Source organism: Schistocerca americana, chromosome X (assembly GCF_021461395.2).
Source record: "Schistocerca americana isolate TAMUIC-IGC-003095 chromosome X, iqSchAmer2.1, whole genome shotgun sequence".
Lineage (NCBI taxonomy): Eukaryota > Metazoa > Arthropoda > Insecta > Orthoptera > Acrididae > Schistocerca > Schistocerca americana.
In genome coordinates this window covers 642,911,645-642,934,585 of record NC_060130.1, presented here as the reverse complement: position 1 = coordinate 642,934,585, position 22,941 = coordinate 642,911,645, and the positions used below count along the sequence as shown (strand labels likewise).

The following is a 22,941-nucleotide window of genomic DNA, read 5'->3' as shown; positions in this document are numbered from 1 at the left end:
AAGCAATTGTTTTACAAAAATGTCCTCGAAAGGTTATGGAAAAGGGTGAATCGAGTGAGACCGGATATCGCAGACAAGTGGAAGCTGCATCACGACAACGCCCACTTCCATTGTGGAATTTTTGACCTCAAAAGGCATTCCTGTTCCACAGTCCCCATATTCATCTGATCTGAGTTCTTGTGACTTTCTTTTACCGACACTGACAAATCCTTAACAGGACGTCATTTTGGGACTCTGGAGAGAATACTCAAAAGAATGTGATCGACATGTTAAAGGCCCGACCAGCTGAATCATTTCTGCCCTGATACAACGATCCCGCTCGTGTATAGCTGCCGAAGGGAAACTCTGAGGACAATATTGTTTGAAATAAACTTTCGTAGATTAAAATTCAGTCTCATTACTTTTCTCAGCAATCTCGTACGATGCTTTTGTGGGAAAGTGGATGTCGAAATCGATACAAAGGAATTAATTACTTTGGTTGTGCAATGGGACAAGATTACAAACACACAAAGATCACATTGCCACAACAAATGTGTTTTCTTCATTCAGATTCAATACAGGTCTTCCGAAGGCATCATGAAGTTCTTCGACCGACAATGAAGTTCGTCGAAAACTGCAACACATACGCAATATTAATTGAACTTTGTTAATGCTTATAAGGGGAGGCCACGACGTGGGGGTCACAGATTTACTTCAAACTTTGTTCATCTTTAGTAGGCCATTGAAAGCACATCATGTGCAAGTAGTAAGGTGTACTACTCTGGCAATTCCAAAAAAATTGCAAGAGAAGTTTTACGCGTCCGTTATGTGGATTATGTGTCTGTGCATAGGTGCCAGACGTTAGAATTCCTGGTGGTAGAGGTGATTAGCTTTCGAACTTCGTAAGACGAACGCTTATGAGGCGACGGTTCGACTCTTTCAGACTTAATTGTTGCTCTATTTTTGCAAGACTGGTCATCTTATTCAATTTGTGACGTTTGAGAGGCAATATAATGAATAAAACCAGCTGTGTTTGCATGAAGTATTTACAAGAAATTTCAATTTTTGTCTTCCATGTCTGTATGACATACCATGCTACAACGTGTGATGTCGAGAGCACATCCGACGAGTAAATTGTAGATTACTCTTTTGATCTGGCACATTGTGACTTACTATATTACAGGTTGTGAGAAACGTCTTTCGCATTATTATTAATCGAGCTTTGACTTATGCTTTAAAAGCCTGTCCCTCGTCCTTGAAAATCTGATTACAAATAGCAGGTAGTCAAATAACACGTCACATTCACTACAACTTCATGAAAATGAAATATATTACCTCTCAAAATGTCATAAATTATATTTTACCAGTGATGAAAAAATACAGATTAAAAAACAAATATTGGCGGGATTCGAATCGTCGCCTCATCTACGACGCCTCTTGCAACGCGCGAACACTAGTCACTTGTCCCCAGTGACTTACGTCGGCCGGTATCTTCAAACAGATACATCAGTTACATAATAGACGCGTAAAACTTCTTTTGCGATTTTCTCAGAATTGCCAGAGTAGTGCATCTTACTGCTTGCACATTATGTTGTTTTAATGGCCTACTAAAGGTGTACAAAGTTTGAAATAACTCTTATCACAACGTCGTGGCCTCCCCTTGTTAATTCTTCAAAAAACAGCTGAAACGCATCGAACGACTGTCCATTTGTACATTCTCACATATTTCTTTCTCAAACTAAGGCCCGCGGAGTATTTGTATAACCCTGAATTAAAGATTTCTAAAAAATACGCATGGTACGAAAAAATGTCCTAGATGAAAAGTTAACATTTTCGAAGGGGATATTTGTGCTAAAATGCCTTTTCCTCTTCCCCAACTTATTTTCAAATTGGATCTTTCATTTTTATTGCAGATTCTGATTCTTCGCCAAAAAATACCTACGGTTTACGAAAGAGATTGTTTTCCATTGGTGACAGGTGACGCTGTAGTCGACAAAATTCATTTTTTTCCGGTTTCTGAAATTAAGAACTGACCTATTTGATTCAACATTATATTTGCGATAGCAATGTAAACATTTTTGTTAAAAATGTAGCTTTGCAAATGTCATTGTACAGTAAAACTTTTACAGTTAAGACACTGAAATTTCTGGTTAATAAATTACTTTTAGCATGATGCAGGAACAACAACGTGGACATAACAGTTTTCTGTTTCCATCGGGGTGCTTGATTTACGTGAGTCTCCTTGCCTCTCACCATCGGGGTGCTTGCTCTCACAGTTATCGTAATTCACAACAAATGCTCAAAATGATGCCTTCCATTTCGATACATTTATTAATTAGAGCTTTGAGTTCTTGTACAGAACTTAAGAGCATGTCTGGCGTTATGTTTGCGTAAGCATTTCTGATATGTCCTATCATGCCTTGTCGAGTAGTTGGTACTTCTGCAATCACTTTGTCTTTAAGATAACCCCAGAAGAAAAACTTCGGCAAGGTAAGGTCGGCTGACCTAGCAGGCCAGTTTATCGGACTGCCTCTACTGATCATGAAACCACTGAAATTGCGATTTAATTATTCTTGGGCTACTGCGGAGTAATGTACCAGACAACCATCATGTTTCAACCACATATTCTGCCGCACCTTACGGGGCACATCTTCAAAAAGAATCGGTAGCTTGTCTTGCAATAAGTTACGACCTCTTTCTCCTTTCAATGTGCCTTCCAAAAATAAGAGACCGATTAGTCAGTCGCCTATGATATAGCACCAAACTTTAACAGACAAAGTACGCTGATTATCAATTTCACGTGTCCAGTGCGTGTTTTCCACTCTCCGATAATGCATGGTTCGTAAACGTTGACCTGTCGAAGAATATTACTCGACAAAAGAACTGCGTGTTTCTTTGCAATTGCACGACTGCCTAGTTGCCAATTCGATTCTAAAGATAATTTACACGAAGTTCTTGATGCATGGAGATACGGCAGGCATGGTATTTGTGACATTTTAGGGTCGCCCAAACACCTGTGTGAACAATTCCTGATTGATGAAATATTTCTCGGATACTAGCATGTGTATTGCGAGCAAACGCAGCTATTACTACGATTTCATTAACATTTTTTATGGCGTCTCTCTTCCTTCGGCACTAAACTGTTTTACAACACGACAGTATAGTTTTAAGAGATCATGAACTATCAACAAAGCGTATAGCATTGATGCCAACCTCTGACACAAGTCCCAACCGGGTATTCAATATGTCCCTTTTCTGTATAAAGTGCCTCACGGTAAAGCAAAACATGTGACGCCTAGTTGGGAGGGGGAGGAGGGAGGGAGAGGGGGAGAGAATGGGTATAACAAAAGAAATCATGGACTTCGAACTAGTAGTAGAGTTTAGGGTGCATAGCTACAATAATTTCCAATCTTAAGAAAATGAAACACCTACAGCAGTCCTTATATTGTCATTTATTGTGTAGCTACCAGTTTCGGCACATCAATGTAACATCTTCAGGTCTTAGTTGGGGCTGAAGGGGTTCTCACGATTCCATACAGTCAATGTATCAGTGGCTGACAACTGGTCGTCTATCCAACCATCAACTGTCGTCCCCCAGACCTGACGCAAGAATGGACACACAAAAATATTTACTTGCATCCTTGCAATACATAATATAAAATCAGGGTTTATGTTATGAAAGTGCTTGCTGCATCTTTCAGTACATACAGCTTTCCTCATGTAGAAAGGATCTTCACTACTCAAGGTTAAATCTAACTTTGGCTCAGAAGGGGGTAAATTATGCTGCCACAAAAGTCTTTGGTCACTTACCTAATAGCATCAAAAGTCTGACAGATAGCCATATAGCATTTAAAAGGAAATTGAAAGAATTTCTTAATGTCAACTCCTCCTCATTAGATGAATTTTTCGATATAGTAAGTGGGTACTTTTCAAAAAAAAAAAGTGTCCTGTAATATTTTGTGTAATGTAATATCTTGTATAGACACCTTTTATTAACCTGACATGTTCCACATCATTACGAAGTGTCGTATTCATGATCTATGGAACAAGTACTAATATAATCTACTCCCCAAACGCATGCTCCTCCCTCTTTTAGTCCCCAGTGCACACTTAAACTTTCACTTAATACAAGTTTTTCTTATTGTGAAGATTGAGATTTTTTTTGTTCCACTTCATAAGTTGTGCAGTCTATTCTGTTTGCTAGAAATGAGGTTCTCAGAACACGTATGGAATTTAAATTCTCATCACCAATTCTCTTCCATTTTCTTCTTTTTGCGTCCCTTACAATAGTAAATATTCTTTCAGCTTCAGCATTAGAGTGTGAAAGTGAAAGAACCATCTTAGCAAGTTTACTGACATTTTGAAAACACAGCTGATGCTGAAAGTCTTTCAACTGCGAACGTATTTATATCAAATTCTCCAAACTTTGAAGCAACACATGATACATCCTTTATCTGGGACCTTCCGTAAGCTGCTAATGCAGTATTTGGCTCTATGACTTAAGTTTCCAAAAAATTAATCATGTACAGATATCAGTTTCTTAATTTCTTTGGTTGCTGCAATATGGAAATCAAAGCATTTGAGTCTTAGTTAGATTCCCTTTTCACATTCTCTAGGGGGAATTCATAATAACTGTTCACATCCTGGGCCAAGATACACTGTTCCTAATAGGGGATATAATAGCATGGTTGAAGTGTATTAATCTTGTGCATTTCAGTGAGGATGCCGAGGTTAGGAAATTCTGAGCAATGTTTTGAATCAGACGCAAAGAATCTTCTGAAAGCATGTGAATTAATATTTTCCTTGATTGGAAAGGGGTGTCAAAACTGTTGAAGTAAACCAAATCATACCTTAGAAACAACATGTAAACTTTAATATACGAATTTTCTAATTCGCGACGAATCATTTCGGCAGACTTTAATTTATCTTCAATAGTTGTTAACTGGAAGCAATAATAATAAAAAATCCCAATTTTCCAGCAAACAGTACATGCATGTAAAACAAGCTATGGTGCACCTGATATTTAAGCACCTTTGTACGTTTGACTCTTGAAATTCTTGTAAAATAGCACAGCTCTTTGCACTGCCAGGTATTTGGCTTGCCACACACCTTATTAACTCTTCACAGGATCTAGGAAGCTTTTTACATGCCTTGCATGCAATTAAAGCAGATGAATGGCATATACAGTTGAGAACAATCAGATTTCGTCCAATATTCCTAAGTCTTGTTATGGCACAATTATAACTTCCCACCGTAAGAGACGTATTGTCACAAGCCACGCCAATTACATTTATAATTGGAATATCCTTCTCTTTCAACATGCTCTCCAGAGCTACGAATAGGTTTTCTGTCGAGCACCCTTTGGCATACAAAGGGATCAATTCCAGAAGTTGTGTTTTCACATATCTGTCAACTGGAGACACACATCTCACTAAAACGCACATATGTTAACTATGTGATATGTCCGTACTCTCGTCCACCAGAACAGAAAATTTAATATCATTTAGTAATCCCTTTTTCCCTTCCTGAAAAGTATTTGTAAAAATGTCGTGCAAAATGGGAGCCATACCACGTATTGGCAACACTGCTTACAAGGGCATGAGTGTTCACACGGTACCTATCTGTGACGGGTATGCCTGTCACTATAATGAACATTTTTCCTTACAAGGATTGTGGATTGTATTCCGTCGTTAGGCGAGTAGTGGCCTGTTCCAGTTCTGATGGGCGATTCGAGGGGACTCACCGAAATCCAATATGGTGATGGTGTGAGGACTTGCCAAAATCAATTGCAAAGGAAAAAACAAAATTCGTCGACCACAGCACCACCTATCTCGAAGGGAAAAAATGGTTCGGATAAACCATAGGCATATTTTGATGTAGAATCCCAATCTCCAAGAAAAATGGGGGGGGGGTGTTCAAAAATGAAAATTTGGGGTGAAGGCAGTTTTAGCACAGATGCATGTCCCCTTTGAATATATTAACTTTTCGTATAGAACCTTTATCGTACAATGCATACTTTTGAGATATTTGATCTTTCCAAGTTAAAACAAACACCCTGTACATTTCTTTGATTATGCTAGTTTGCTTCTGGTCTCCCTGCTTCACCTATCATACATTTCTTGTTTCTAAGGTAGCAGAAGTACATTTTGTCTATAAAGTTGTTCCTATTTCCAATATTAAGCTTGTGACTAATCTCGTTTGTACTGCTACTAAATTTTTCTTCTTTCGTTTGTTTACTTTTAACACACTGTGCTCACTAGACTGCTCATTCCATTCAACATGATCTGTACCTCATTTTCCTTTCTGCACAGGGTAGGAATACAGACACTGAATAATACTAATATCATTTCTTGCTGAGTATTTTAGTCCTTTTCAAAAACTTTTTATACCTACATTGTTTCTTCAATACACAGGCTAAATAGTGCAACAGAGAAACTTCAGTGTAGTCTTACACTCTTCTTACTGCGAACATGTGTCTCTGGGTCTACATATTTATTGTTCCCTCTTGTTTCTTCTATATCTTGTATACCACCCATTTTTCCCAATAGTCCGTTTCTATTTTTGTGATCATTTCAAACACCATAAATCGTTTTACATTGTTGAATATTTTCTTCCATCATCAAGTAGATTGTCTGAACTGCCCCTCCGAGTCCTTTATCTTTCTTAAAGCCAAGCTTATATAACTGTCAAGTAACACAACCCTCATTTTCCTTATTATTCTTTGATCAGCAACATAAATGATGTGCTAAACTTATTATACTATAGTACTGTACCTAAAAGGAACAAATTCTTCTATATTGTTCTTTGATCTTCCTCTGTCTGCTGTAAACACTAACTCCCAAACACACCAATCTATGGCACAAAGTACACACTTTGCACTTTAAGTTTTGTATCCACTGTACATTAACTGAAGCAGCACACTGCTGAAAAACAATTCAACTTTGAAACGAACAAAAATCTTGTTTCTATATTCACTCACTCCTGACTGATGAGACAGTTTACTGTGTCGGGAAAGTACAACGTCCAAACCACACAAACTGATTATACTACATGTGACATAACTAAAATATTGTTTAAAGTCTGCAGGATAGCTCACTGATCCTCACATTACTGCTATAGCTTCAACAAAACAATTTCAGTCAATTTGCTTTTACTTTTCACTCTTGCTCAAGTCTGAGCTCTCTCTCATTCTGTTCAGTTGGTCTGCTTTTAGGTTTCTGTCATTATATTCATTTTGCTCATAGCCTTCCGCTGGTGTAGCTAGTCTATTCTTTAGACCAGCCTCATGACTTTTTTGAATAGCATTTCCGTTCGTGTAAACCAAGCTGAGAGAACTTTTTTTATATATAATAATGAGCAAGAGACCATCAAAACTTATATTCGATCATTTGAACAATGTTTGTGACTAACAACAGCTTTGTGACTTTTTCTACATAACTGTGTGTGAAGCAACATATGTTCACTTACACTGTACTGTTAAAATTTTACTTTTCAAAGAAATAAGAACTATTACAATCCACATACGTCTGTACTAACTACCTGTGTGTAGACGTCATTAGAGACTGTACGAGACCATCGTCATCCCCAGCAGAATCCTAGAAACATGATTAAAGATAGGGAAACTTTCAATTTTGAACTTAAAAAGAAGCTTCTGACTGTTCATTTTAAGGATAAGTCCTATAACAGCACTTTTAGGTGGCAATCCAGCAAAACTGCACAATTACCAAGGGTTATTCTGCAACAGATAGTACTAGTTTACACAGCATATTGGCAATGTCTATAGAATAAAACACAATGGCACAAAGATTTAACATCCCATTCACAATTAAGTCACTGGAAACAGAGCACAAGCATAAAATGGAGGAGGATATGGAAGGGAATTAACCATGTTAATCTCAAAGGACTCCTGCTGGCATTTGTCATATGTAACTTAGGGGAATTATGGAAAAAGTAAATCTGGACAGAATGCAAGGATTTGAATCCTGATCATCCAGCAAGATGGAAGTCCAGCATATTAAAATACTATGCCACCTAGCTTGGTCACTGAATAAATATTTGTCAAAACACATTTTTCAAACTTATTAAAAATATCAGACCACAGAAGGGGAAAAGGGGGTTTTCTTTGGGGACATACATGTACCCATGGGATGTGCAATCAACAATTGTCATGAAACATTCATTACCTTCACCAACACACAACAAAACTCTCCCATCCTGTCTAACCTAGTCCTCAGGCTATGCTACACATTAGTTACCGCAACCACCATTAAAGAAAAAATAATGCCAATGGTAGTGCACTGACCACAGCAGAATGACAGTAAAGCAAGTTTCAATGCACAGTACATTACCAGTGACCTTCAACTGGTGGTAACAGCTTCCAGCTTATAGGATCCGGAGTAAATCATAGTTAACAATTACTTATATCTACACTGTTCATACTGCAGCAATTTGGCAAATAAGTGGAAGTACCCTATCTGTTTTCAATTGTGAAAAGGCTAAGAGAAAATTCAACATTTTGGTTTTCATTTTCTTATTGCCCATTTTGGCCTCTGCATTACCACTGTGTGTGACCTGTTAATACATCCTAATGCACAATGTGCTAGCTTTTGAGATAGGGATGTGGATCAAACCTGGGTGGCACATTTAATGACAACAGGCTGATACAACAGCCAGTTTGAGTATGGTGTTTACGTGTTTTTCTCACGTTCATTTAGGCTGGTCCCTCTGCCTCAGAGAATATATTACACCACCAGTTAAAATATGTTAATAGACAATTCACAAATTCACAGACCGATGGCAACTGCAGCTTCCCCCTTTTAGGTTACCTTTGCAATTCTGTCGCTAGGAACTGCATCTCAGCAGATATTAAATAATAAAACATGCCAAATACTGAAAAGCTGACCCATGCTATATGGAATAAACACTAGGGAAAATAAAGGAGTTATTTTAAATTTTTCTGAGCCTGCAGCATTATAAATGTCTTGCAAGGGCATTTATGTATGGTGAAGACAACTTATTAAGATGTTATTTCGGCTTTATGGCCATTATCGAGCTATTTCCACAACACATCGTTAAAAGGATCTCTTTAACCTCTTATATTGCTGCATATTGTAGGTGTAACATACACCAAATTGTTATTTTCTCTAGATTTGTAACATCTCCGCAGGGGAATTTGTTGGTGAGCAATATTCGCTATGACATATTTAATATTTTCCGTAAGTTTACTATACATAAAACAAAGAAGTTATCACTGTGTGCTGTCCGCCAATTTTCCTGCTAACGACGGTCTTTCCACATTAACTTCTTAAAGTTCTTGAGATAGTACCATCTTTAATTTTTCTGCTTGGTATACTCATAATTACTGTTTAATTTGATCCTATTGCTGCCTAAATTAAATTATTATAGCTGTTGCCTGGGAATGACTTCCTAATCTATTTTACTGAAAACACTGATTATTCTGCTTTTGTGGCCCTCTGTAGCTTGTTGCTGTTACAAACTACACTCTTATTACCGATTACAGTATGCCTGTTTTATCACCAACAAATCTAAAATCAGAGGCAGATTGATTAACTTGCTATTTTAAGTAACTTCTAAATGAAGTTATTGGGACAGTTTTGCAAAAAAATTTATCCCACACATTAGTTATAAAACTTACCTTCTAAATCCATAGCTGGGTGGCTGAAATAAACTATGGCACTGCTGGCAAACAAGGTATTGTTGAAGTTCATAATACTGCCTTTCTGTTTTGAAAAATAACATCACAGAGTACTTTATTTACGAAGGTTGTGGTGACAGACTGAACAGTAGCACTGGCTGAGTTCTAAGTTAGATTTCCTGGTGATGACTCAGTTGTGAGCTGATGGCACCAACAAATGTGTAATAGCAATTATCCATGTCTTTTTATACATCATGCATTCCCTCTGAAACTCTGTTTTCTCACTGCATTTTGGAATTTTCAACTTTTTAATAAGTTTGAATGTATTACTAATAAGAGCATCCCCAACCAAAAGCCTGTATTCCAACAATACTTTGGTAGTTTAAATATGCACTATTATACAATGTTATAATTTCCACAATGGTCATGTAAAGCTGAGAAATAGTTGCTTTGTTAATTCCAAACAATGGTCAAAGGTTATAGTTTGCTCAGAATTTTTTACTACTTCCTCCAATACATAATAGCAAACTCAGGTATTCTATAAAGTTTGCAGTTGTTGCTGCAGATGAATCTGGTGAACAGTAGGAGTCAATTACACAACCTTTAGCCTATGCTTGCTAGTTAACCCTGTCTAGGTGGCTCTGCACAGAGATTCAACTATGTTGGTATGAAATTAATGTTTACTGCTACAAATAAATCACCTCCCATTCCTTATACACTGTGTCTTTGATAAATATTTAGGTTAGTCCTGTATATCTCCCAACTATGAATTTCTGATTTTAGTTAACTTTCTCGTTATTACAGAAGCTGGATTGCTTACTAAAATTGGTTCAAACTTTCTGTAAATGCTTCCATAGTTAATCACTTATGTCTTAACATTTTCACCCGTTGAAAGCACTGGACGGGGGGTGGGGAGAGAGAGATCAATACAAATAATTTGGAACTATTCACATCTTAATTTATCCCTATTGAATGCACAGTCACTTGATGAAAAACATCACTGGGTAGACTCCACACACATTCAATTGCAGTGGTAGTCAGCCTTAGACATTTAGACAAAGTCAAACTTATTGCCCTATGTCACAAATTTATGAAGTCCTAGGTTGTTCCATAACTGTTTCTGTCTCCAGCCTTTCACTTGACTCAGAACCAGAAGTCTTTGGTCAGTTCTAGAAAACTGATGCAGACCGTATGCTTCATCATAACACCATTAGCAACACAGCAATTTTTACTTTTGGAATTATTTGTTCTGACATGGGCCACAATTTAACATTAGTTGTACGAATGGGGTATACTGAAATCTGTGATACGGAATTTTGCTTTGACCAGAGATGTCAAGTGCAATAAACAAGTATTGTGGCTGCAAGTTGCTATGGCCAACAATTGGGCAACAACAAGAACTTTTGAAAATATTGTGGTGAAAGGCTGACCTATAACAAACATCAAATATGTCATAGAGGCAAACTTGTGTTTTTAAATGATGGTTGGACAAATTTATCTGAAGGCCATGGTCTAGCTGTTGTATAAAAAGTGACAGTTTGGATGCAAACTGGCAAAGCAGATGAATTTCTCTCTCTCTCTCTCTCTCTCTCTCTCTCTAAGCGTTCTGTAGATGTAAGCTTGTGATGAAACCCCGTATTTTCACACTGTAGACTGATACCTTAAAGTTTTAATATTTAAAGGCATTAATAACAAAAACATTCTTGCCCAAAATTCTCATCTTTCCACTGGAGTCTCAGTACTTTTGCAGTTAAAATATGGATGACTGAATAATGTAATTGTCACAGCCCCATTCAAACCAATCAGGTTAAATAATATTACACAATACTTCTATGTAGACGTGTTCAACTGCTGCTGAGATGGGCTTTTCATCACACGGTGAGTTTCCTGGGTATACTCACATATTTGTCCCTCCTATCACTTGATACTGTTTCTCTAGGAGTTAGTCATTATTTCTCATAGTCAAACCACAAAACATTAATAGCTCCCTCTGTATTTACTATAACCTGGAAAAGGGTTTTGAAGGCATCCCAACAGGAGAAGTGTGTCACACTGTCTCAAATTAACTGTCAGTCTTAGACAGCACTTCGTACTTGTTGGTACGGGCACTCTCCTGAAACTGCTATCCTTGTACAACATCGAGTCCTTGTGGTACACTAATCAGTAAAGCCATACTGGTTGACTAGTCAAATGTAGTGTATCTGTTGGTTACAGCAGATCATAGTAGAAAGGGTAGGGGGGGGGGGGGGAGGGGTGGTGTCACCTTCCCCTCCACGTGTGTCTTCTACAGCAGTTAACAAATCCTCATGACACATTGAGTCTCTTTATTAGTTTTCAAAAAGTACTAAATCACCTTAACAGCATTCCACACTTCTGATCTGAATGATAATACTAAGTTAATAACACGTATCCAAATGAGTGTCACCAACATAATACTATTTTCTAGTACGTTACCCACAACAAGACCTATAACAGGCTCAAAAAGGCTACATTTCACCTGTTCGTACTCTTTTCAGGAAATATTTTGTGTATGTTGGTACATAATATTAGGATAAAATCATACAAAGCACCCACATTATTTTCTCCAGACAGACAGACTGAATTGGAGTCTTATCACTGTTACATTTGCTTTTTTTGCATCACTTAGTGCCATTTACTATCAGACATGAATATGGATCACGCACACAACAGTATTAGTCGAGGTTCAGTAGAAATCAGAATGACAATCAATCTTACTCCTTTATTGACCACACCCCTTCACTTGACAATCAATGAAAACCAACAGAACAGACAAACTGATTGCTTATGGGGGGGGGGGGGGGAATGACCTTCAATTTTGGCCAATATGTGACCACTATGTATTCAAGCAAAAGACTATAACATTAGCTTACATATAGTAGACGTGCACAAAGAAAAAAAATTCATGTTGAAGCTGCTTACACTTCTGACAGCATTATATACAAAGGAATGTTAATTAAAGCAATTGTTTAGTTTCAATATTCATCATTCCCTTTATATACTACAGTTACTCATCCATAGCCTGTTCATGTGTATCAAAATCTAACATGTGGCACTGCCTGTCATTGTTACACATGTGACACAAAACCTTTTACAATTGTAAATTAATATTTGTTCGAGAAAAAAATCTTATTAGTACACTTGTCATTAACACAAAGGTTTACTTGACTGCCACAGTTTTGGTCGTCGTATCAAGATCACCCATCATATCATTGAGGCAGTTCAAAATGAAATTTTAAATGAAAACTACAATGCAATCATTTGTTTCACGTACACAAAGTTGCACATGACTGACCATCTCCTCAAAATGTGAAAACGGAAACAGTGTGAGCAAATGGGTATCAAATATAGAATCACACTTTGAGTGATATTTTGAAGGTTCTCAACAACGGTGGGCTTTACCATTATGCAGGAGTGGATGAACGAATAGCGAAATGTAGAACTGTTTCTTTTCTCCTTTGCCTTATTCATTTATTTGTTCACACTAAACACATAGAAAATAATTAAATATCTTCTACATAAATATTTAACTAGCATTAACGCAAAGATGGCAATATGTGTAACAAGGTTAAGATGATAAACTAGTTTAGAAGTAAATGTTATCCGCCAAGTACAATTTTGGTATATTACCCCACAAATCGTAGAAATAGCGGAAATGTCACTTAGCTAGGACCCCAATATGAAATGTAAGGAGTTAATCTTGTGAAGTATGTCGAAAACACATGAAAATTTGCTCACCTCTACAATGCTACCAACAACCCTTTCTGGTGGCTACCAAACTTCAAACTTCTGTTTTAAAAGGAACCCCAATGCCTGTCATGTGACCAAGCACGGAGCATTGATTGGCGAGGTGGGTGTGGTGCAGCCGTAAGACTACTGCATTGCTGTTTTTATGCAAGTCGATACATGCGGATGCGCTTGCCACAGAATAAATACATATTAGGATGGGCTGTTATAGATTTTACATGGACCGTGCGAACTGCATAACTACTATTATTCTAAACTCTTCATTACTGAGAACTACGAACTTCTGTATACTGTACCAATAAACTGAAAAGTACATAGTTAACAACAAACAATTTTGCGGAAATTAACTCATTTACTGGTTAAAGCTAGTTGAAATTCTGCAGCGAATCACTCATATTTACGCCTGAAAACGGCTTTTATGCTGTATGATATAAAGAACTATTGCATAAAACTTTATTATTAACTAATTTTTCATGGCACTGTTAGGTACAATACGCCCTTTTACCCATGGGTGTGGCAGTTAGTGAGCATCTATACACTAATAATATTGGAATTACTCATTTCCCTACAATTTTAATAAGTATACACCCACAATATATATAAATATGCGAAACGTACATACCAGACACCAGATATCCCAAATAATTTCACTTATTTCCAGGTTCGAATCACATTAACACAAACCACACTCGACACTTCTCCACTCAAGTGAGAGATAACGTCAGAGAGTGACATCACCACTTAACTATATCGATCACCACTGAAGGCAATATGTACCATATTAAAATCGAAGAAAGTGAACGTGTGATTAAACTTCGAAATAAAATAGGATAGTAGCCATATAGCTGAATAAAATATAAACATGTTATTTGCAAAGTAAGTCGCCCCCTTTACTAGTGGTAATGTTTATGTATATGTTTAGCAGCGCGTATACTGTCTACTGTGTTATCTTTGCTTGGGGTGGAAATGTCATGTAATGTGTTGTTAGTTGTGTTTATATGCAAAATATATCGGCTATAGGAGGCAATAAGCAATGTGAAAACAATTGTAGTGCCATACAATAAATTGAGTGTAGAAAATGGCAGTACAGACATCTAACGAGCCGTGGAAAGAGTGTTCAAAGTGGTTGGTGAGGTGCGATGTCTTAAGACCTGATCACAAAACGAATTGGTTAGACGCTTCTGTACACGATTTAGCATACACACTTAGGGATGGTGTCCTTCTGTGTAATTTGCTCAATACACTGGAGCCAGGATGCATTGATATTAAAGATGTTAACCGGAAGCCTCAGATGGCACAGGTGAGATTAGCATGTTTTGTTTTGAAACAACAATATTATGTTAATAAGCATAACGGAAAATACATATATAAGGCATTGCGTAAATACAGTACATGCAGGACTTTCACTGTAGTATTCTTCGCTGTATTGCGACCCGAAACGTTTCATCATCCATAGACATTTATATTCCTCAATGCGTCACATTTCTTAAGCTTCACTGTCATATTGGTAAGGAAGTATTTCATCGGGCCCCGGATCTTCTACGTCTGCTTATAGAATCTTATGATCATCAGAACAAGAGAGAAGCCAACTTTTTGTTACCGAGCCAAGCAGTTTTAACAGTCATTCAGTGCCTCAACAATTGTTTCAAATATATACTAAGTGCCCAGTGTTTACCATTAAAAATGGTAGAAATTGTATTTTGGTTCCTTTAGTCCATGGGTAATCTGCCTATTGTTTACAGCTTATCATTTATAAGTTACTTTATTCGCCCACAAACCGCTTACACAGTTGCATTTGTCATATCATCTTAATACAGAGAACGAAACAAGTTAAAACGTCAATTACTTCATGCACCTACCCATATTCTAAACAACATGTTAAGATAACAAAATGTTCATGTGTTTATGCAATGCGTTTTTTTATGCATGCATACTTATAAACAAGTTGAAGAAAACATACTTGATACGCTGTTTATTCCTATTGTTTGAATTCCATTCTCTGGTAGAAAATAGGGTACTGTGTATATTTCTGCATTATAACATTTATTGCATTATTATTGTTTCAATTCCATTTTGTTGTAAGAATTAATGTTCTATTTGTATTTCTACATTATAACATTTATTATGTTCATATTGTTTCAGTTCAATTCCCTGGTAGAAAATATTGTTCAGTGTATGTTTCTATGTTATAAAATTTTCATAGGTATGATTTGTGTAATGGAGCTATGAATTACATCCTCTTTTGAGTAATAATTTCATATACTAAACTGTATATAGTGTGCTACAGAAATTTCATTTTTTACCTCTATGTGATTTGGCTGATAAGTATATTACCTTATTGAATAAAGCAATCACTGTTAGGAAATAGACCAATAATTACTAATGGGTCATTCCACAGCAAAGGGACCAATATTAAAAAGTGTTCCGACTTCACCATCTCCAAATCTAATGAAATTTGGTGTGAAAATTCTACATGGTCTTTGAATGTTATATACCAAATTTCAGACCAGTATCCTCAGTGGTTGAGTTCTTAAGGGATTTTAAAGAGAGGCTACTCACCTCCACACCCTGTATGAAGGTGAAAATGTGTCAACGTTGCTAGGCTTTTTTAAACGTTTAGCAAACATTTGGTCATTTTTAATATACGTAGACAACTTTTTATGCTGAATCACAGCGTGGCAAAGATTAGGGATTTAGCCATACCTAAATATAGATACAAGCCTCTAAAGTGGCTAAAGAATTCGTTGCACTATTCTGAGAGCCATGGTTTGACTGAACACTGCTACTTTTCATATGAGCCAATCGTGCCAAAACTTCAGATGGCTATTCCTACCTATGATGTCTATATATCAATCAAATTTAATTAGTTCTGGATGCCCAAATGAAAAGATATGCATCTGCAAAGTTGGGACTAGTGCAGCAGGGGATACAACCCGTCGGCTTTGGACAATGACGTCACAAGTGGCCAATCGAGAAGCGATTCTTCTTAGTGTTGTAGCTCCCTTCAGTGACTGATAAGTGTTTTTTGACTTTAAAAAAAAAAATCTCACGAGATAGAATAAACAGATCCACTTTATTAAGCAATCAGTAAAAAAACTAAACTGAAACATAACAGCAAAAGCGAAAATGGTAAACTGCTCTCTGGCGGCTTGTGACGTCCTTGTCCAAAGCCGACGGGTTGTATTCCCTGCTGCACTAGACCCGCAAAGTTGGCCAAAATTTTATACTTGCAAATTTTATGATATTTTTGGGGGGCAATATCGCAACTGTGTCTTCTTCAATCCATTTTTTCTTGCCACAGCTGGATAGTGTGTCCTTTAAGCGTTCAAAGGTATAGTGTTTAATTTCTGGATCTTGCATATTAATGAGTAAGAATACCTTTCAAAAGTAGGGAACATGGATTACTGATAAACACAAAAATTAATACAATTTGAAGTTATAAATCAAAAAATGTGTAATTGTAGTGTCTTTTACTAGTATAAGATTTTCCTGTGGTTTAGGTAAAATAACTATGCTAATAAGAAATGTTTTTACATTATTTTACTGTGTACAATATAAATATGATAAAACCTCAGAAAGTGTCCTGATGATTATAACATCTAGAAGGTCATAATGGAATGCTATTTTGCTTTAGAAGGTTGTAACCCTACATACAATGTGATGTCTGTCTGTTTCCATGAATCACCACTTTCAATTGCTGCTTTCATTATTTGCAATTTTCACAGTGTCAGCCTTTTGTGTGGTGTAATCTTTGATGTCGACACTGCACAACCTTAGTGTTAAGTACTGAGTGTTAGAATAATCAATAATTATTGATGTAGCTGAAAGTAAGCTCTAAAACAATATGTTTTGGTAGCCCAACTTTCCCATAAAGAGGTTTAACAGTTGTGTAACTCATACTGTATGTCTTTACAAAATTCCATGTGCCAGTAATGAGATTAAATGTGTCACTAATGATTAGACCTAGGATCTTTACTACTAAATGTGAAAAGCTGTTTGCAAAAAGGCATGATATTTAAGGTGAAAAATACGGTAAAGAAAGTACCAATTTCAAATGTGAACATTTATTAAAATATGCAAATGCAAATCATTAAATCACAAATGTCCCACTTTTTGCACTCAGTGACCTACCTATTTGTAAACAGAAAGGGGCATTCTACATCAACAGACACAAGATGTGCATATTTTGTTTTAAAATGATAATCAGTAGTCCTGTTCAGCACCACATCAGTTTTGGTCCCACTTCTGTTCTTTGACTCCTTCAAACGCATCCTCCCGTATGCCAGAATAGTGCACCGTGTGTTCCTCCAAATGTGTCATGGTTATTGTCAGGAGGAGGGGTCATGTATGATATAAAGTTCATCTCACAGTTCTTCTTTACACAATAATTTTTTAACCTTTGATATAATCGGAGAAAATATGTAAAGATCTGCATAATACTTGAAATTTATTGTATGTAAATGCTGCAACATTTAACAATGTACCCCATCTACTAATAATGAGGAAATATGGTAAAGGCAGTTAGAATATATATCTTCGTACTGGCAGGAGCTTTTTTCACAATTCCTTAAGGCAAGATATGAAATTGATTCGTATATGAGTATTAGTAATTTTATTTCTCAAAAACTCGATGAGTAGTGTGCACAAAACAGCTTTCTCATTTTAAGTTGCAGAACATGGACTTGCAATTGGAAATACTAGCTTTCTGTGTGAGTGCTAGCTATTCTTTATATTTTTCTCTTTGAGGTCACAACTCCAACTTGCATTGTTGAAACTTTTCATTATGGTAGCATTGTCAGTTTTCTCAAGGTAAAAAGTTAACAAAAGCAACTTGATCTCCATGCAGAGGTCCTACTGACTAAAATATCCATACACATTGATCTTTTCTCTCTGTCAGTAATTTCATCTAGAATGAAATATACTGGCGTCATCAACTAATGTTTATCTGATTTGTGATACTTTTTTGTCATATAGAGGTGAAAATATAACTCTTTTAAAATACACTCATTGGAAACAGACTACATATTTGCCTAGATATGATACAACATGCTAGAAATGCTGCCACTGTTTCATAAAAAAATCACCTACTTTTTGATCTTGAAAATGCCAGTGTTTCTCCAGTAAACTGCTCTCACAGTACTGTTACCATGTTGTAGTTCCTTATTCTTGACATGTTCTGTGCTTTCCATATGCTGCTGAACATGATTCTGTGGGTGTTTTTTATCAATAACAACTAAGATGTGCAAATGTTGCACCTTACAACTTATCTGTCATCTTGAATACTGCCAGTGCTAAGCCATTTAACAATACCATCTATTCTCATGACACCCATTTAAAGTTTGGGATCTTTGCTGGAAAGAAAAGAATAATTAAACCTGCAGATGAGCACCACAAGCTGCATAGTCTATACTTACTGCTGTTTGTGACCCACTAAACCTCAAACTGCACCTGCTTGTTGAGAGGTCACAAGGTGGACATCCTGAAAACAGTCAGCGCGGTGACCATTGTCAGAATTGACATACATAGTTTTCTTTCGAGGAATTTTTGTGAGTTCTGAATTTTACTCACATAAAAAGTAGAGCTTAGCATGTATTTTTTATTTAATTGATTTATTAACAGTTTTAATGAATATTTCATCAGTTTTCTTTTGTAATATTTTTTGTAAATTTGTTTTGGGCTGTTACTGATGATGAAGTGATAATAGTGGTTTGCATTTATCAAATTCTATTTCTTTCATCACAACATGTCAAGCACCAAAGCGATTTGGCAGAAAGTGTTATGGTACCAGTTTCAGTTCTGTTAGATCAACAGCTGATGTGTAAACAATAATTTTTCCAATGAAAATAAATTGCTAGAAAGTTAATAATACTCACAAATACCTTTTGCCTCTTTACGGGCAAATGATTTAGATGAGAGGAGGACGACAAGGAGAAACTAGAAAAGCTTTTAGGGTCACAGATGCCAAACAGGGTGATCAATGAGGTTGAAGATCCCCAGTATGTGTGTATGTATGCATGCATGCTGTCATATGAAGACACTAAAATTTCGTCCTAATTTCAAGAGCTATTCAGAGCGCCTGTAGTGTGGTGTCACTTAGTTTGAGGACAAGTGGAAAGTAACTCAGGGCACTTAACAATATTTTACCAAATAGAGAGCAGAAGAAACATGCAAGTCTGTCAGAGAAAGAATGCCAATTTTTGAAGATCATTGTTGATTGTGAAGAGCATTTATTTCCAATTCGATAACGCAAATCTTCAGAATAACTCTTTCATGTAACAGCCCATTAGAGGTTCAGTGACGCAAATCTGTTTCTTTTACTATTTTTAAAGCTGTACAATGTTTTGGATACATGTCTTTCATGAGAAATTCATTCAGGCCAAAACTCAAACATTCAACAATGGGTCTGGAAAATAGGATGAACTAAAGCTATTGTAAGAGAGTTTAAAGTGCAGTAGAAGAAAAAAAAAGCTATGAAAGATACTGACTCTGTAAAAAGAAACAGAAGGTGTACCAAAATCACAAGAATGTTTATTTTGCAATAACAGCAAAGAAATACAGATTGCAGCACCTAAAAGTTCTAAGTCTGTCAGTGGCATGATTTATTAAGTTAAAACAGCTCTTCAGAAACTCTGTTCAAAATTCCATCCGCACCACATCATTTTTGTTTTTGACAACTGTTCAGATTTAATCAATATCTGATCTTAGTTTCAGAAAATGACTTTGGTTCTATTTCTAATTGTTTATAGTATTATGTCCAGTGTACCTCTGTGCTTGTCTAGGTGCACTATTGGACCACATTTTGTGTGCTGCCTTGGGTAAATGATCATTAAAAATGTCAACTTGTTAATTATCAGTCACGGTATGGCCATGCATATGAATGGTGATACTATATTGGGTGCGAGTTGGTTGTTCTCTCTTTCTCTCATTTAACTATGGGAAATACGGAAGCGTCCGATCCCACCCATCTGCTTTGACCCATGACGTCACAAATATGGCGGAAACAAAAACAAACACACACACTTTCCACAAGAAGCCTAATGACACTAACGGGACAAGCGCGGGAAATGCGGTGTTTTGGGTGGGGGGCAAACTAAATATAAACAAATTTAGACGCCTTGCATAGCTACAACGTGTAAGTGAGACAGCCATGCATGAATACCCACCCACCTCCCCAGGGGTCATTACCCCTGCAACCCATAGAAGATAAAGATGCTTCAGTAGCTGATTAGTGTTTTTTGTCTTTTTTTTTTTTTAAAAATCTCACGGGATAGAACGAACAGATCAGAAAGATAAATATAATAAACTAAAACAGAAATTCGAGGAAACAGATACTTAAAATAAGTAATAAGTGTTTTTAAATTTTAAAAAATCTCATGAGATAGAACGAACAGATCAGAAAAGTAAATAAAATAAGATAAAACAGAATGGAGACAGCCACACTCAAACCAAACTCGGCGCCGTCATGACGTCACACACGACAACACCCTTAAGTCACGGGTCAAAGCCGACGCGTTGGATCGGACGCTTCTGTCGACCCTAACTATGTGCTATACGGTTCTCTTATGAGTGTTACGAATTTCTGTCATGGTGTTCATGTGTCTGCCTTCAATAGCTTTGCTTAATATAATGCCATCATTTTTGTAGAACACAATGAATACAGGATTTTTACTTGTTCTGATACCTAGTGACCTGTTCATTGCTGATGTCCTTTCTCAAAATTTTTCAGAATGTAATGTATTGTAGAATAGCAACAAAAACATCCTCAGCAAATCAAAGTTTGCGTTTCAAAAAGGTTTCTCTATTCAGAACGCCATTTTTATGTTCACTCACCAGATTTTATAAGCATTAAGTAATGAAATAGTACCAGTTGGTATTTTCTGCATCTGATCTAAGACATTTGACTGTGTGAATACAGTATTCTCCTAGATGAATTGAAGTCTTATGGGATTGGTGGTGTAGCCAACCAATGGATAATGTCATATCTAACTAAAAAATGCAGAAAGTTGTTCTTAGTCTTGGGACATAATTCTGATGGGGGAGAAACCACGCATGGGGGCCCCCAAGGCTCAGTCAAAGGTCCAGTATGGTTTCTCATCTATGTAAATGATCTTCCATATAATACACAACAAGCAGAATTATTTCTTTTTACAGTTGACACTAGCATTCTAATCAGTCCAAGCATACATAGAGAAACAGAAGAAATGATAAACAATGTCCTTAAAAATACCATTGATTGGTTTTCTGCAAATGTTCTCCCCCTCAGTTTTTTGGACACAGCATTTTCAGTTCTGCACATCCAGGGATACTACATCAGTGATAAGTGTAATAGATGGCAAGGAAATTATAAATAGGGTGGAGACTTTAAAAGTCTTAGGTGTCCACATTGATGAGAATTTAAACTGGAAAATGAAATTTTGGAATTGCTAAAACAACTTAATTCAGCCACATTTGCACTTATAATCAGTGCAAAACTTGGGAGGGTACAAATCAGTAAGTTGACGTATTTTGCATATTTTCGGTCAATAATGTCATATTGAATAATGTTCTGAGGTAACTCATTGTTAAACAAGAAAGTTTCATTGTGCAAAATCACACTGTAAAAATAATATGTGATATTCACCCACAGTCCTCTTATAGACATCTGTTAAAGGGGTTGGGCATTCAGGCTACTGCTTCATGGTATATTTATTCCCTCATGAAGTTTGTTGCAAATAATCCACTACAGTCACATTTCAAAAGGAACAATGATGTACATAATTACAATACCAGAAGGAAAAAAGATATTCATTACTCCACATTAAAGTTGTTCTTTGCACAAAAGGAGGTGCACAATGCTGTAACAAAAAAAATTTGATCACTTACCCAGTGATATAATAGCAAAGTAAAATTTGAAAACAAACTGAGGGAGTTTCTAATTAACAATTCTTTCTATTCCATAGAAGAATTTCTATTAGTGTGATGTGTAAAAGGTGGTGGATAGCACTTACTAACTCGCAAATTCTGTATATCTTTTTTCTTTTTGAGGAAAAAACTTGGAAATGATCAGAATGTAACCATATGTACAAATTAATTTTTGATGTTGTTGTTGTTGTTGTGGTCTTCAGTCCTGAGACTGGTTTGATGCAGCTCTCCATGCTACTCTATCCTGTGCAAGCTTCTTCATCTCCCAGTACCTACTGCAACCTACATCCTTCTGAATTTGCTTGGTGTATTCATCTCTTGGTCTCCCTCTACAATTTTTACCCTCCACACTGCCCTCCAATATTAAATTGGTGATCCCTTGATGCCTCAGAACATGTCCTACCAACCGATCCCTTCTTCTAGTCAAGTTGTGCCACAAACTTCTCTTCTCCCCAATCCTATTCAATACCTCCTCATTAGTTATGCGATCTACCTATCTAATCTTCAGCATTCTTCTGTAGCACCACATTTCAAAAGCTTCTATTCTCTTCTTGTCTAAACTATTTATCGTCCATGTTTCACTTCCATACATGGCTACACTCCGTACAAATACTTTCAGAAACGACTTCCTGACACACAAA

General features: G+C 36.6%; 2 protein-coding genes across 5 annotated transcripts in view; one reads left to right on the top strand and one right to left on the bottom strand.

Moving 5' to 3' along the window:
• Positions 1-14,113, bottom strand: part of LOC124556717 (spectrin alpha chain) — a 123,074-nt gene extending 108,961 nt beyond the window's left edge. For all 4 annotated transcript variants that reach the window (XM_047130705.1, XM_047130706.1, XM_047130707.1 and 1 more), the window contains exon 1: positions 14,022-14,113. The gene's annotated coding sequence lies outside the window, so the exon portion shown is untranslated. The remainder of the gene's footprint in view (positions 1-14,021) is intronic.
• Positions 14,114-14,365: 252 nt separating this feature from the next.
• Positions 14,366-22,941, top strand: part of LOC124555392 (protein vav) — a 166,966-nt gene continuing 158,390 nt past the window's right edge. The window contains exon 1 of the mRNA XM_047129289.1: positions 14,366-14,699. Within this exon, the coding sequence (XP_046985245.1) occupies positions 14,478-14,699 (222 nt within the window). The 5' untranslated portion in view covers positions 14,366-14,477. The remainder of the gene's footprint in view (positions 14,700-22,941) is intronic.